The 16,613-nt window shown below is 42.3% G+C and overlaps 2 protein-coding genes across 4 annotated transcripts; one reads left to right on the plus strand and one right to left on the minus strand.

Moving 5' to 3' along the window:
• Positions 1-594: 594 nt before the first annotated feature.
• On the minus strand, positions 595-11,560 carry zgc:162698 (Lung_7-TM_R domain-containing protein). 3 transcript variants are annotated; one of them, XM_029772534.1, is made up of 21 exons: positions 11,054-11,560; positions 10,406-10,478; positions 9,989-10,080; positions 9,631-9,750; positions 9,031-9,087; positions 8,855-8,911; positions 8,598-8,681; positions 6,575-6,716; positions 6,414-6,475; positions 6,059-6,242; positions 5,674-5,773; positions 5,424-5,517; positions 4,627-4,695; positions 3,776-3,884; positions 3,580-3,638; positions 3,061-3,164; positions 2,559-2,632; positions 2,211-2,272; positions 2,038-2,090; positions 1,758-1,788; positions 595-1,421 (listed from the first exon to the last, which is right to left on the minus strand). In XM_029772534.1, the coding sequence occupies exons 1-21, from the start codon at positions 11,264-11,266 to the stop codon at positions 1,380-1,382; spliced, it is 1,881 nt and encodes a 626-aa protein (XP_029628394.1). In that variant the 5' UTR covers positions 11,267-11,560; the 3' UTR covers positions 595-1,379. The 3 variants fall into 3 exon arrangements, with proteins under 3 accessions (XP_029628394.1, XP_029628393.1, XP_029628392.1); XM_029772533.1 differs by lacking the exon at positions 4,627-4,695 and adding an exon at positions 5,102-5,173 and having other exon boundaries at positions 6,575-6,713; positions 11,054-11,557; XM_029772532.1 differs by lacking the exon at positions 4,627-4,695 and adding an exon at positions 5,102-5,173 and having other exon boundaries at positions 11,054-11,556.
• Positions 11,561-11,656: 96 nt separating this feature from the next.
• LOC115206016 (calpain small subunit 1) lies at positions 11,657-16,393 on the plus strand. The gene is made up of 11 exons (XM_029772536.1): positions 11,657-11,775; positions 12,083-12,154; positions 12,298-12,334; positions 12,919-13,011; positions 14,433-14,490; positions 14,762-14,826; positions 14,923-14,991; positions 15,265-15,343; positions 15,500-15,616; positions 15,718-15,776; positions 15,918-16,393. The coding sequence occupies exons 2-11, from the start codon at positions 12,108-12,110 to the stop codon at positions 15,942-15,944; spliced, it is 651 nt and encodes a 216-aa protein (XP_029628396.1). The 5' UTR covers positions 11,657-11,775; positions 12,083-12,107; the 3' UTR covers positions 15,945-16,393.
• Positions 16,394-16,613: the final 220 nt, after the last annotated feature.

Genomic DNA, 16,613 nt, shown 5'->3' on the forward strand with positions numbered 1-16,613 from the left:
AGGAAGGCATTATGTAAATGCTATTGGTCATTCATCTCTATTATGATAATCCTACATCCTTTTACCTAATAGCAGATTTGTACATTATGTATTAGCTGGAGTACTTCAATTTCACATTGAATAGCGTCAAGTGATGTGCTCACTCAGAGTTAATGACTTGTTTCAGAAAGTCATGTCTGCTAGTGTCACTGCCCTGGCAGTTGAGGGACATGTCTCTTCCTGTTCTGTAAATGCGCTTGATACAGCACTATCCATGAAATCACCACCATACTGTTGTCTGTAAAAACGAAATCTCTGGGATTAAGTTATTAGAGAGATGACAGACAGAGCATATTATAACAGATATTAATCCAAGATAATAGCTACATGTTATGTGACGTTATTGGCTAGCTAAACATACACGGAATGTGCATAAAATGATAACTTCCAGTGACAGACAAATACAGGGTGGCATCATTGACATGGGATGTTACCCACAAGCCACAGCCATCCAAGGAATGTAGACCTCGTTCACCTAAAGGTGTTCATGACATGGATCATTACATTCCGGTTCTGCCAAATGACAAATCAATCAATCAGGACAAATAAAGGTGATATTGTTGTTTTCGTATGCGTGTTAGCGGTTCATTTATTAACAAACAAAAGCTCACAATATGACTTAAAGGTATTTTTGGCAATATAACAACTAATACAAAGTGGCAGCTGTAAGGAAAGCGCCATCATTATTGGATGTGTTGACCAGATAGTTGGTTGTTATCAGTGGGAACAGACATAATAAAACAGTCCTGCAGTGATGCTGCCCTGCCCTCAGCCAAGTCCACTGTGTATTGACTATGTCTGGAGAATTACCCCGCTTAGATAAGTCCCTCTTTAAAAGGCTGCTGTATGAGAAACAGAACAGTGAGATGTCACTAATGGGCATTTCTGTAGAGGAACGAAAGAAAAGGATGAACCAGGGACTGTAGTGCAGTGTGTTTAACAGTGAGAGAGAAAAAGAGACAGACAGTCAGAGAGATCAAAAGAATGAGTGTGTGTGGGGAGAGTTGTAAGGGATATTGTGCTGCATATTGGAGAAAGAACATTGCGGAAATCACATTCTGCACTTTAGCTACGTAAACAGTGAAAGGCAAGATACCATTTGTAGTAAAGAATCTAAAAAAAATTATAATAAAAACATCCATGAAAATATAAATAAAAAGGCATACAAAAGAAAGAAAGAAAAGTAGTCTGCTCATTACGTCATAGTTTATCCCATCGTATTTACAACCGCTGCTTACAAAGCTCATAAGGAAGGGATAACAATATCCTTCATACACAGACGTAGGGTTGTCCAACGTGCTGCACTGTCTCTGTCTGCAGTACGCATCGTCTCCCTGCGTCTATTCCATTTTGGACATCTCAAATTTGGTTGTTATGGTCTCCTGTGGGGGAAATAACGGCATAGTTGGAATGACTTTCCAAAAGGGACAGGAGTGTTATCTTGTCATCTTCTCTAAAATATGAAATAATCATCATCGGAAAATATCCCTTGCATCGATAGTCCTACTAGCTTTATTTGATGTGGGGGTGAAGAAAAAGCAAGGCAGAAAAAGCTCCACCAAAACACCACCCTTCCGCAACCTCTCATTGTTCAAGCCAGAAAGAAAACAGGGTGGAGGTATAAACAGGCTGATGTAAACATGACGAGCTACTGCTCTTTAATAAGCATGGAGCTGGCACCCCCTGCAGTTCACACCAGGAATAACACCTTGTCTTACCTCATCAGAGTCCAGTAGAGGTGGGAGTGCACTGGGACAGAAAGGAAAACATGTTCGATTCATTTACGTCGTCTTTTCATTAGAAAATCAACTATGATTTCTGTGCTTGTTTCACACATCGTCATAGAATGTAAACAGATTTCATAACTTGAGCGTTTCAATGTAATTACTATGTAATAACCACCATGAAATACATTTCTAGTCAAAGTGATTAGACTATCACTGTCAATAATGGTTAATGTTACTAACATTTCTGCAACTTCAATTTGTTTGCACTTACACATCTGCCATTGAAGAGGGGATATTCTCTTCGACCCATTTCAGATCCTCATCCTGGGGGAGGGAAAAAAGCATTTCCTATCACCAAGACAACTTTCTCTGAGACATAAAATGTCATTTATATCCTATATTCTTAGCATGGGTGGTACCCTGTGGTATGGAGAAGGCCCTTACCACTTTGTTGGGCTTGGCTGTTCCATTTGTCTCGGACTTCAGACCCCTCATCTTCACCCCCTCTGGGAAGTACACAAAATTAGGACAGGATCAGAATCACAGATTACTGTTGCCGAGTCAAATTGCGTTCTATCCAAAATGGTTGCTGGGGGAGAGAACCAAGGTACATTCATCCCATAGACTATCAATACACTATGGAAGTGTCACAACTAGGCCAAAGAGCTCTAGCTAAGTATCAAGCCATAGAGTATGATACTGTATTTCCTCCTCCAATTAACCATACGCAGCACCAACTTGTGTTCCTATGAGTGAAATACCAAAACAGCCTAATACAGCAGTGACCCTTACCAAATGTATCGTTCATCAGCTGTTCCTTTTCCTCGTCGTCACTCTCATCGTCCCCTAGGGGGCTGAAGGCATATCTAAGAGCAACAGGACATGACATCACAGATCAGGGGCATGTTCAACAGGACACAACGTTGTTGGAACGTTCAGATAGAAATATGCTACGTCGAACAAACATTCTTCTCTGACATACAGAATAAGGAATCACGTCGGCTCTATTCATGGGATTCCTATTGGCAACGTTCGACAACATGGTCCACTTCGGCTCAACTCCATCTCAATTCATTACAGTTGATTTGGACATCGGATTTCTCAATACGACTGGAATTTTATGTCCTGAACTGAACCTAACTTTGCCACAGATGTCTCTGGCGACATACTGAAGGATCCTAGAAAGTGCCTCAAACCCTAGATTCGAAATCAAACACGACTTTGGTTTGTGACAGGGTTGAGAGGATCTTGGCCGTGTGTTGATTTGTTGAACTATTTAGCTGTGACCTCTAACCTCTGGTTGTTGGCCGAAGGCCTCCACAGGAACATGATGACCAGAAGGATGGTGGAGAAGAGGAACCGCCAGAAGGCATCTTCTATCCACAGCTCCTTCCAGTCCTACAGAGATAAGCAGAGAGAGTGAATAAGAGAGAGACAGGAAGAGAAAGATGATCTTCCGAATGCCAAATACCAGTTCACTAGAGGTCAACTGTGTGTATGTACGCTAGCCTCTCGGATTTGGTCTACCAACGAGGTCCAGAGGGCCGCACAGGAAATTGGTTACATTTCCTCCCTGTCAAAATGTGTGAGAAAATATCCTTTTCGATGCTGCCTGACTGTCTAGCTTTCATTTCAGTGATTGTTAGCGAGCTGGACAAAGTCAAGATCCTTTCTACCCAGTTTCGATTTTAGACATTTTTAAGAATATTTAGTTTGATTATTATTTTTACTGAAGCTGCATGCGGGCTGGATGCGGGCCGTATGTAGGACACCCGTGGCTTATTAAGTAACGTAGTAAACAAACACTACTCACCGACTGGCACTTTGAAAACTTGAAGGTCTTTGTCGTCCAGATAATGAAAATGACTGAGGCTGCAGAGTAAAACAGTGACAGGCCAAATATATTAGTGAATGCTTGTAATCATGGGCACACCCGGGGGTATAGTAAATAATGCAGGAAATGTCTCTGTTAAGTGGTTGCAGTAGCACAGCCGCAGACAGCTCCTTACCAATAACGGCGAATATGAGGGTGTTGGTAAAGTGGCGATACAAGGAGAGCTTGACCACGTTTCTTCGGAGGCGAAGGAGCTTCATGGTCTGGGCCAGGCTGATAAAGATGTGATTGGCTGTCAAGGACTCCAACATAACCCCAGGACACACCCCACTAACAAACAGCCCACCTTTGAAATACAATTCTCAACAGAAACAGTTTACCCAATAATACCAGTCTTCTCTCATTGACTGTCAACATAACCAACACAGAAGAGTTTGCCTACCTTGTCAACTGAGCTGATATACCCTAACGTAACCCCAAGCTAATCAGGTTGTAAGGGTGTAAGTGTCTGAGGATAGTCAGCCATTATCTCATTACTCAGGAGGAGTTGAGCTCCCCTCTGCCCTCTATAGCCAGGTTAAGCACAGCTGGAAAACCTGCTATGGTCTTAGTCATCACTATACTAACTGGTTTTCTGGCTAACTAACTGAATCCACTAAAATACTGTTCTGTCAAACTGCAATAATGCATTTGTCAAAAGTCAGCAGTGCCTCCGAGCTCTTCTAAATGAAGTTATTGATAGCCTTGATATGTGGCCCTGTAATTAAAAATGTCATTAATCCATGCGACTATGGCTCCCTCTGATGTCTAAATGATTCTTTGTGAGGCGCAGCATATTTTCTGGAAATATTCCCTTCTGGGTTATTCCCTTCTTTGATACAAAGGCAGGCGAAAATAGAAGGAGAAGGGCTAACACCAACTACCACCAAGGCCATGGCGCACACAGGGATTACAAGAAGTGAGAGTGCTGGGAGAGGAAGGCAGAGGGGGAGGGAGAGTTGTGCAGAGAGGTACAGTACAGGATATCCACCAGCAGAGGGTAGTGTCGAGCACAGCCAAAGGAATGGCAGCCAGCAGCACCAGATCATCTTCAGCCTGAAAGGGACAGAGACGGGAACGGAAACACACAGCGGGGCAGCAGGAAAGGAGGGAGTGACAGAGGGAGGGATCACCATCACATACTCTTCAGGCAGCCATGCAGATAGATAAACACCAAAAAGGTGTAGAACCAAACTGCCACTCAAAGAGGGTTGGAATAAAACTGGTTTGATCAATTATGAGAGACACTGGTAAAAGGGAGGAGGATATCGGAGTAAGCTTTAGAAACACAACTCAATACAAGCATGCCCAGAGAAAGGAGGGAAAAAAAGAGTCTGTGAAAAAAAAAGAGGTCTTAATACTGACAGACTAGCTACATACAGTGACTACTAGACTAACACGCTGACTGGCAGACAGGCAGACTGATGGCCTCTGGTAATGTCTGACCACTCCAAAAGGATATCCACCACACAACGCACGAGTCAGTGAGCGCCAGAACAATGTCACACAGTAGTCTGCTACTGCCCCCTTGACCCTGTGAGAAAGACAGGCAAACACTGACAGTGGAATGACAATACTACTACTACACACAAGATTCCTGGCATCCTTTGACCAAAGATGAAGATATTCAACAATGGGCATCATGGCATTGTTTGGTTTAGCTCCATATCGAAAACTTACCAACATGGTTGAAGAGTCTAGTTACAGATAGTGCAGGTGGACTATATATTTTGGGGGAATACTGAGGTAGCATATTGATCAGAAAGGAGAGAGACCAGACTTACCGAATTGACCCTCAGGATTCCCTCGACAACCGAGAATATAAGGTAGAGCAGTCCCACCCCAACCACCCTGTGTAACAATGCACCAAGCCTTGGCCTAGGGAGAGAACGAGAGAGACAGGCAGGCAGGCAGAGAGAGAGCGAGAGACAGACAGACATAGACAGCGAGAGAGAAGGAGAGAGAGAGAGAATTGGCAATAGAGTTTAACACTCTCCATTGTCTTCTTGACCTGTTATGAAGGGACTGACTCACTTGACAATTCCATAACCAAGACTGGCGATGATGACGAGCACACGGGCCAGGGTCCTCTTCACTGCTGATAGGACCTCCGCAAACACTACTGCCCCCTGGACTGTTGGGAAGACACAGAACACAAGTAATGCTTATTAACAGTACAACAGCACTTTTGGCACCACATTAGGATCTACTGCGTCTTACCCAATTCCAACCATGCCCACCAGGAGGATTTAGCTAGAAAACCATAGATGTGTGCTTAGGTGTGTCCATGAAAAATGTGCACTTAAACCACACATAGACTCCCTTAAAAGGCCCAGTACAGACAAATATGTTTTTTTTCTACCCGTACAGAAAAACCCATGTGGTCTTTCTGTACGGGTGTGTCTCTCTGCCTCCTAACCTGAGAGGCCATCGTAGCGGATGCTCTGGAACTCGGCGTAGTACACGGCCTTCTCCAGCATGCCCAGGAAGATGACCCCGCCGATCCAGAACTGGATCCTGAGCAGCTCTCTCCAGTAGCAGGCTGACAGGCCCAACCACAGAAGGCCCAGCAACACATAGATGATACACATCACCATGTAGAACTGCAAAATGGGATAGTTAGGTGAGCTGGCAAGGAACTAGAGTCTGTATTGTCTGATAAGCTATGTCCTACAGGACCACAGCTTAGATGCTATGTATCATACTACATGTAATGAAGCTGTAATATAGAGTGTTTTCCATGTAGACAACTTATCATGGCAGAATTGACTTACGATCATAAGAGGCCATTCTGAAGCTGAGATGTAGTCATGGGGTCCTTTCATACTGACTTGCACTGCAGGGGGTGAAGAACATAACAGTAATAATAGCCTATTAGCTAATGTAGTTTTGATGTATTGGACTCAGGATTCATGTGAGTGGTGGAGATCCTTACGTTGGATGTCCCAGTTCTGTGTTGGGACAGAGTCAGTGGCGGCGCTGCTCTTCTGCTTGATCTCTTGGATGTGGACGATGAACATGTAAGGGCCATCATCCCAGGTCTGGGCAACTGCATCAAAGTTCTGGGATGCAAACTGCTGAGGACCCAAAAACGTGACTCTTTTTTTTTTGTTGCACTGAAACATGCCAAAAAATTCCCTGCTCGGGGGAAATGCAGGTTTTAACTAATTAAACAACAAAGAATATGATCTACATGATCAGTCTCTGTGTGTAAAATAAAAAGTGGTTGATGTGAACCTAACTCACAGCTAAAAAAATGTAAAGAAAGTAATCCAATGTTATTTGTTGTCTAGACTTTACTGCAAATGACACTCAAGTCATGAGAAAAAACAATACACTAATATTGCAGTTAGCCATGACAGCCTTTATAATAGAAGGCTTGTGACCCCACATCTAAATATTGCACTTGGGAAAAAAATATTTTCAAGTAGAAATAGAATGAAACAAACAGGCATTCTATTTTTGCTCTATTATAGTGGCCACTATAGACATCGATCAAGTGCACAAGGCTACATGTGTGCAAAAATAACATTTACTGAGTAAAAAAAAGTATAATCCTCCCTCACTTTCTCACACACACACACACACACACACACACACACACACACACACACACACACACACACACACACACAAACACGCATTACTGTCATGTTCAACACAACATAAACAATATATTTGGGCTACACTGCATATTATTACATTGTACACTTTCTGCCTGTGGACATCTGTTCTACAATGTGCCAGCTAAGGTGAGAAAGAGGGAAAGTGTGTGGTGTTCCTTTCACCTCTATAGTGGCATCCAGCTAAAGAGCCCAGCAACACTTGATCCCTGAATCCACTTGTTTTAACAAGCAATGCCTCATTTACACCTAATTCTCTCATTCTGAAAATTATCTACATTCTGTAGAGGGAAAACATTAGTTAATAGATAGTGGTTAGTTTGTTAGCTAGTTACTAGTCAACATTTCACACATATGCCAGGGTCCAGTAAGCAACTAACGCGTTATAACTTGAGGAACGGCAAAGAGTCGTGTACCAGTTAATACTACAGCGAATTGGTTAGGTTACTAATGTTAGCTCATCTGATGTTGTAATGTTAGCTAGCTAATGTTAGTTGTCTGACTTTATTAGCAAGCACATTTTCACACCATAAACTCAATTATTTGATCAGATAATGTTGCTCAACATTTCTCTGGTTAGCTAACGGAGAACTCGATCCAGCTAGCAAGATACTTAACAATGCTAATACTTGTTCCACCACACCTTCTCCCTCACCTCAAACTTTCCAAATGCCAGTTGTTTTTCAGTTACAGCTCATGAAGTACTGCTTCATCACCCCGGTCTCCGTGGTCAGGCTTCTCACCTAAAGTTACCTCTTCGTTATCGTTCAGGGGACGGGCTGCTCTAACTTGCAAACAGACTTTCCACAGTGCGCCCTGAATCTGTAACTAGTAAATTGGTTGTCTCTTCTTTCTTCAGTCGGGTGCTGCGCTGCATTCTGTTGTTATGTGAACGATTGGCTGAGCCTTGGATACAGCCAGTACTGCTCCAAACGAGCATCACTCGTTCGCTTACAGCCAGTAGTGATCCAACACCACCCACCCCACACAAAACTTTTCTCATCGGATCTACACGAACCACGTAAGTCACATATTTTGGATTCAAAACTGCGAATTTCGCCAAAAGGTGACTAGTTTGCATCCCTGAAAGTGGTGCTGGGGAGTTTAGGAGCATAGAGTAACATGATAGGATCTCTATGTCTTGGAGAAACAGGCAGAGTCAAAGAACATTAGGAAATAGCTAGCTGAACAAATGTTTTCCCTGCGGTACAAGAAATGAAGAAAGACAATGAAAGAAAGTGTGTACGTGTATCAATATCCAGGCACACTGTTTGTTTAGCCAACAGGTATGTAAGCCATACATATCTGGCTCTTAAGGGACAAGGAAACACTCACCACTTCTTTCTTTGCAGCGGGGGCTGGGGCTTTCCCTGTGGCCACAGTTGCCTCTACTTTGACTGAGGCATTTTTCTCAAGTGCCTAAAAGAGATCAAATACAGTGATTCACCTGATTTCCCCGATATGGAAGCCTTTTGCTAGACTGGGAAATCACAGCACCCACTTGCCTTATTCAAATGCATCTACAGTACATTTTCATACATGTTGTATATATTTAATTATGATATCAGATTGTGTTTGAATTGTGGATTTACCTCCTTTGGATCCTCATTGCTCCTTTTCCTAATCTCTTGGTCCTTGTCAGTGACAGGCTAAAACCGGGGGATACAGAGACAGTCATTCAAATGACACCTTGGTGAATTACTGTGTTACTATATGCACCTGCATGCTCTATTTGTATGCAAAACCTGTCTTGCTTTAGCCCACTGACCTGTTCGTGAACTGGCTCAGTAAGCCTAGTCGGCTCCTCAAATTTGTTGTGAGAGAACTGTTACAGAAAACAAAGCAGAGTAGCAACCATTAGACAATGATACGCCATGAACACCTCCATAACATAGCCTCGCCATGAGCGCCATTGTATACGAAAATACTTACTCAGAATTACAAACCCTTCCTAATGATCAGTTACAAGCTGCTATATTCAGGTCACACTTTAGTGAACAAACAAACTCAGGAAGACAACATGAAAGAGTGAGGTGGAACATATAATGAGGTTGTGGTATTTGCAGTATGCTTTTTCCCACACTTTATTTCACTGTACTGATTCCACTGGTTCTACCTGCAATTTAATAGGAAGTTAGCTACTAGTGAAGTGCTGTTATTTAGAAACAAAGAAGTAACGCATTAATGTGTTAATCTCACAAAACCAGACGTGTAGCTCTGAATATTGCATTATGTGGCATTGCTGTAGTCTGGCTTTACTGTGTAAATAAAATGTTACCATGTAAATGCCGGGACATTTCTGTAAGGTAGTGTAAAATAATGTGCCACCATGCTTTCTTATGAGACCCTCCATTGCCACATACTGTACCTCAATGTGGGTCATGGTCTGTTTGCACTCAATGGCAGGGTACTGATGGAACACATAGAACCCACTTCCTCCTTCCTGTTTCACATCTGTCGTCCTGAAGTAGCTCCCTGCCTGCAGAGGCTGCAAATCAAACAGGTATGATAAACTTAATAAGTATTTGCACAAACCACACTGTCTATGCAGTCATAAAACAAATCATAAAACATGAATGACACCGCGCCCCCACTATCGAGACACTATTGCCGGTTGTTAAAAGGAAAAGCTGGAGAGTTTATGGAATACAACAGGTACAGTTAGTCCAGCTTGAAATAGCCCATTCAGAGTGCAGTTAGTTTCCAAATGAGAGAGAGGAACTCACGTCGAGACCGAACACCTCGTCGAAGCAGCGGGAGCTCCTTAGGTACCAGGAGATGTTGAGTTTTACCGGAGGTTCACAGTGTTCCGTCAACCCTGAAACAGTAGACATGTTATGAAAACAACTTAGTCACAGAGCTCTCACCAGATCTGTTCCTGTCTGAGGGCCAGAGTCAGGGCCAGAGGCTACTACTTCCTCCCCCAACAGGTTCCCATGCTCTTACTGTATACAAAATAAAGTAGCGTATTGTATACAGTAATGCTATCATACAAATATCCTGCACTGACAGAATACCATTCTACAATACTAGTCATAGGAAGGGGCAATCATGTTCCTGCAATATGATATTCTATAAGATTCAGTAAATAACTGAATTTTATCCTAACTTGCAGAACATAAGAGAGGTTATGGCCTACTTACATTTCAGCTGAATGCCAGTATTGTTAAACATTGTCTTGGTGAAGAGGAAAAAGCTCTGCTTCTTTGTAGTTTCCTGTAACACAAGCGGTGACAAAATGTCAAACATCTGAGTACTGCAATAGATTGACAACATTTAGATAGTCAATATTCTGATTAAAAAACCTGTTGGGTTTTAAATGATCTGAACAAAATAGCTGAATAGTTTATTAAGATATGTAGGTAGGCGTGATGGTGTGCCAATATGTAATATTTGCCCAGGGGCAAGTAGTCTATGAATCAATGGATCGGATCACTTATTAATACTTGTATTGACTAGTTACAACACCATATTGACTAACACCGATAAGGTCAAATAATACGGATCATTTGGCCGGCCTAATCAAGTGAGAATGATACAGTGTTACATTGTTTATAATACAATGGACGCGGTTACAATGTTATATTGTTGTAATCGCCAGAACGGTGCATGGTACGTAAAACTGAGGCAAGTGTTGTCTCAATTCCTTCCGTATATTGCGACAGTATATCAACTGTTGAAATAGTTTAACCTGGCTGAACTAAACAATGTTCTTAAACAAGGTATCATAGCGTATCTAGGCTACAGATAATGCTTTGATAGCATGATATAATACGCACAAGACAACTTACACTGTTGACGTTCAAGGTCCATTTACCCGGCTCTGACACTGCATTTAACGGGCGTGTAAAGTGAATACAAATTAATAAGAATAGCACTTTTGTCAAGTCCCATTTCAATAACCCTGTTTTCATGGCGCTCGCCATTTGTACCAGGAAGCAGCCACACGACAACTTCGCTCCTGCTCCTGCTTCCTGATTCGGTCCTTGGTCTGACATAACCATGTAGGCGGTATTCCGTTGACACCAAACGGAAGACCACAGTGTAGATTTTTTTTTCTTCTTCAAACGTTTCCCCTCGTTTCAGACATCTACATTGCATGGAAAAATTCCATTCTAGCTAACATTTAATATGGCATGAAATCCTACATGAAAAATGATTGTAAAACAGCATCAGTTAATGCACTGAACATTAGGCCGATGTACCCTCATTTCATCATTATGTTAAATCTATGTGAATCAAACATAATAAAAGTGTCCTTGAAATGTTCAGAATAAGTCTCATCCGTAATATCATCAATAGGGAAATGATAGTCATTCTTCACATCGCGCTACGGGTTATAGGACCCGAGTCATTCCCGACCTGTTTCTCCCGATGCTGCGCACTTCTCTACTGCGCAGGGGTGTGGAGTATGATGCATTGAAAAAATAACTCCTTGCAAAACAGTTTTTTGTACCCAATAGGAGTGCCATCGCGTCAGTCTCTGCCGACTTCAGCGAAGCATTTGGTTCCTGTAAGTATTCTTCTCAATTTAAGGCAATCAGATTTCCTTCATACGTTTATGTGACTGTTTCACGTTGGTTTGTTTTGACTTCTTCGTCACTTTTGACATCTGCTGCTGAGGTTATACTGTTTGTGCTGCTTGCCAATACAGGCCAGTGAGAAAAGTTTTCAGAGGGAGCACCAAAACCAATAGCATATTTATTTCAGCCGGACATACTGTATTATATCTTACTTTCTCTGTTGTCGCCTTTTTGTTTAATCGATCAGATGTTTGATGATCGAACTCTTATAATTTTTTTCTCTCTTGACTTTTGTAGATTTTCCCCGCTGTCCCTCATCAAGATGTTTCTGGCCAAAAAACTCATTGGTGGCATCCTGGATGTTGTGAGGTAGGCACAACAGGTTCTGTTGGCTCTAATAAAACTCCTTTTGACACACACACCCCCACACACACAGTCATCACACTGACTTCATTCATGACTTTGCACACAGTTTTTATTAAATACAAATGGGTCCTTGTATTCTCCAACAGCAACATCGACCCCAGTCAATTTGTGCCATCAGATCCTGTGAGTAAAACCTTTTAGCACCTATTTTCTTTCATAAGTTAAGAACATCAGTGTTATGAACATTTTAGAAGTAAACACTACTCTTTTGAACAAATTAGCCACAGTTCTTGGTGTGTGCTGGCTTGCATGCCAGACTGCAGTGAAGCGGGATGTGTGTTAGTGCGAACAGAACCTGGTCTGTGTTTGTGTCCTAGCCCCCACCACGCAGACCTCTGGCCTACGCAGAGCAGAATGAACCTGGTCTGTGTTTGTGTCCTAGCCCCCACCACGCAGACCTCTGGCCTACGCAGAGCAGAATGAACCTGGTCTGTGTTTGTGTCCTAGCCCCCACCACGCAGACCTCTGGCCTACGCAGAGCAGAATGAACCTGGTCTGTGTTTGTGTCCTAGCCCCCACCACGCAGACCTCTGGCCTACGCAGAGCAGAATGAACCTGGTCTGTGTTTGTGTCCTAGCCCCCACCACGCAGACCTCTGGCCTACGCAGAGCAGAATGAACCTGGTCTGTGTTTGTGTCCTAGCCCCCACCACGCAGACCTCTGGCCTACGCAGAGCAGAATGAACCTGGTCTGTGTTTGTGTCCTAGCCCCCACCACGCAGACCTCTGGCCTACGCAGAGCAGAATGAAAATGACGAGGAGAGACAGTTTCGCAAGGTGTTCCAGCAACTCGCTGGGGATGTAAGTACTTATTGTTTTTCAACATGTGCCCTTTTACTACTCTCATATCTATTCACCTCTAACCTTTCCTGTCCTGTTCAGAGAAGAGGCCAGATAAGTCAAGTCAACAATGCCTCTCATGCTTGTTTCTAACTGAGTCATTGAGAGATATTCATCTTAGGCTTTTGGCCATCAAATACAGTGCTTTACGTGTGTCATTGTATAATTAGGCCTCTTGTTGAATGTTTTAAAGAGGCTGTTTCATTATGTGGATTTCCACAAGGACAACACACAGTTGTTAAAATAATTTACATTAACCCACCGTTAGTGGTTTAGTGCATCATCTTTTGAAGTAGGCGCAGCCAAATATCCATGGCATGGATGGTATTTCATTTATTGGCTGATGGTACGCTGGCACAATCAGTGAAACCCTGTATCCCAGTTAAGTCTTGTTTGCATTCCAAACCCTTCCCTCCACCCATTCACCCTGCTTCATCTGGAGCCAGTCTTCAGAATGTGATTCATCCAGCTATCCAGACGTGGTGAATTTGAGGCTTCAACTGTGCTGTCTGTCATGCACTGCTGCCAACCAATAGAAGCCTTTTGGAAGAGTACAGTAAAGAGCTCCAGTTGGCTTAAATCATTGATTCCAGCCCATTGGTTATGGTGATTTAAGCCCAGGGCTCCACAGACAATCCCCTTCTCTACAGCTATGCTCACAACGATTCACTGCTGTTGGATCAGACAGTGGTGGAGTTCTGTTGACAACCCAACCCTGGTTTATTCCACGGACAGGAAGCTGGACTGGTTCCTTCTATGTGCCTCCTACCATTGTCTGACAGGGCAGCTCTCCTGCCTGGTTAGTTTTGTGTGGGGGGGGTGGGGGTGTAGATTGTGTGAATCATAGATAGGGGTGGATACATGTTCTACTGGTACAGTCAGCTGGTAACGATTGACTTTAAATTGATGACTAGCTGACCTCATTGAGGCCTTACTCATAAGGGGAGGGAACACAAGATGCATATGGAATGAAACCTAAAAACATACTGTACCTGCTGCAAATGTATCTGCCAAAGTTATGAAGTTGCTACCATCACTTTGGTTGTTCTGATATGTCACGTAAACACACAAATATAGAGAGAACTATGTATTTGGTCCATGATTGTACCCATAAAACACCTGTGGAAATTACATATAATTTATTTCTTCATGATAAAAATCTGTCGTTCTGCCCCTGAACAAGGCAGTTAACCCACTGTTCCTAGGCCATCATTGTAAATAAGAATTTGTTCTTAACTGACTTGCCTAGTTAAATAAAGGTAAAATGAAAAATAACCAAAAAACAAGTTGTTTCAGTGTTCTTTTGTGAGCTGAGTTGTGACCCAAATACATGTAGGCATATACAGTGTATGAAGATTTACTTGTGTATCTGTGTATTATAGGACATGGAGGTGAGCCCCACTGAACTGATGAACATCCTCAACAGGATCATTGGCAAATGTGAGTCCTATTCTTACACACACACCATGCTTGTCTACAGTACACTTGTCATTGTATTCTTTATAGTATTTATACCTCTGTGTGCATGTACCTTTTTGTTCGACAGCATGTCTATGCATGCCTTTTTGTATCTATGTGCTCTCTGTATGTACACACACACATTTTACTCATATCTAGATACCTGTTGCACATAATGGAGTCTAAGCACAAGACTGGTTCCATGGAATGGTTTACTTTGTTGTATTGAAGCAGTGGTCTGTGTTAATTTCAGGTAGTGACCTGAAGACTGACGGCTTTAGCATCGAGTCATGCAGGGGCATGGTGGCTGTCATGGACGTATCCTTCCACATCAGTGTTTGTATTAGGATGGAGGACTACACTATACTGTCAGAGTAGTTGATATTACGTTTTACCTTAACCCTGAGGACACAGAGCGACAGCACAGGAAAGCTAGGTTTCCATGAGTTCAAGTTTTTATGGAACAACATCAAGAAATGGCAGGTGAATTTCAGTTCTCTTGTTCCATTTTTTGACAATCGGCACTGTATTAACAATTGTGTTAAATCATGGGCATTTTTGTGAAACGTTTGCCTTGAACTACAAATGATTTACATGTATTTGCAAGGCATTCATATAACACCCCATACAACTTCCAATAGTCCTTACTCCACTACTGTAAGAATGTTGTTTTATAAAGGTCATGTTAATACTCTTAATAAAAGGTGCTGCCAACTTTGACCTCTGCGGTGTAACCTTATTTCCGCTCTGTTGCAGGGCATCTACATATCAAGTGACGCAGACTGCTCAGGGGTCATCTCCTCACGAGAGCTGTCCGCTGCCTTCAAATCTGCATGTGGGCTTAGAAATCATGACAACCGGAACATGGAATTGCATATTTCTTTATCATAAGGGCTTTATAACATCAAACAGCTGATGAAAGCTAGCTTTTTTCCCCCTGCATATGTGTTTGGTCTCATTGGCGTCTCTCTCCTGTTATGTCCGTGTGCAGGCTTCCCTCTCAACGACCAGCTATTCCAGTTGATTGTCCGCAGGTACAGTGACGAACAGGGCAACATGGACTTTGACAACTTCATTGGGTGCTTGGTCAGACTGGACGCCATGTGTCGTAAGTGAATCCACAATACTCCCCTGCTCAGTCCGATTGTTCTTGTTTTCAGACTATTTACTTTTATTACCCTTCAGTAATAGTGTTTTGTGCATTTCCAGGAGCCTTCAAGACTCTGGACAAAGATAATAATGGAAGGATCAAAGTCAACATCCAGGAGGTATATTAGTTTTCACTATTTCCTCTGCATTTAAACGGTGTGTTTAGGTTTAGGGACCAGTTTTAAGATTAATGACTGGATATATGCACTGAAATTAACTTAAATAACCACACCTCTTATTGTGTTTTGCTTTCTCCCCAGTGGCTTCAGTTGACCATGCACTCATAAAGCATCAGGGAAAGCCTACAAAAAGTCTGCATTCATTTGTTCATTCATTCATCTCTCTCATTAAGATTTTTATTTCAAAGTACCATTGTTATTATTGTTTGCAGACATTCGTGTTGGTCAGTCATGAATGTGAATTACATTTATCACTAGATGGCAGCATTTGCAGCAACACCGGGAAAGCACAAATCTACTTTCTCTCCATTAGGCCAAATGGGGGGAAAAAATATAGAAAGGTAGTTCAGTTTTGTGTTTTCCTTTTTTTCTGGCAACATATTTTTGGTCAAACATTCCATACTGCTATGATATATATATATATATATATATATATTCTAGTGCTCAATAAAGGGCCAATATTATGCAATACTTGTAGCCGTCTCCTTACCATTTCTACATTTTCTGCTTTTGCTTATTAAAGAATTGACCTCTCATATGTTTGAAGATTACTTGAATCTTTTTGTTGTATTGTGGTTATTTGACTGACTTTTGAAAACCAAGTCAATAATAAAGTTGATTGTTATTCAGTTATCAAGGACAACAACCACCCGAGCCACTGCCTGTTCCCTCCACTACCACCCAGAAGGCGAGGTCAGTACAGGTGCATCAAAGCTGGGACTTAAACAGCTTCTATCAAGGTCATCAGACTGTTAAACAGCCGTGACTAACACAGAG

The sequence above is a fragment of the Salmo trutta genome, chromosome 13, assembly GCF_901001165.1.
Source record: "Salmo trutta chromosome 13, fSalTru1.1, whole genome shotgun sequence".
Lineage (NCBI taxonomy): Eukaryota > Metazoa > Chordata > Actinopteri > Salmoniformes > Salmonidae > Salmo > Salmo trutta.

Coding starts and splice junctions, on each gene's coding strand:
- zgc:162698 (XM_029772532.1), bottom strand. CDS start 11,266: ATGGTTATGTCAGACCAAGGACCGAATCAGGAAGCAGGAGCAGGAGCG. Junction 10,479..11,053: donor GGACCTTGAACGTCAACAGT/GTAAGTTGTCTT, acceptor CTTGTGTTACAG/GAAACTACAAAGAAGCAGAG. Junction 9,751..9,988: donor ACGAGGTGTTCGGTCTCGAC/GTGAGTTCCTCT, acceptor TTTGATTTGCAG/CCTCTGCAGGCAGGGAGCTA.
- LOC115206016 (XM_029772536.1), top strand. CDS start 12,108: ATGTTTCTGGCCAAAAAACTCATTGGTGGCATCCTGGATGTTGTGAG. Junction 14,992..15,264: donor ACAACATCAAGAAATGGCAG/GTGAATTTCAGT, acceptor GCTCTGTTGCAG/GGCATCTACATATCAAGTGA. Junction 15,777..15,917: donor TCAAAGTCAACATCCAGGAG/GTATATTAGTTT, acceptor CTTTCTCCCCAG/TGGCTTCAGTTGACCATGCA.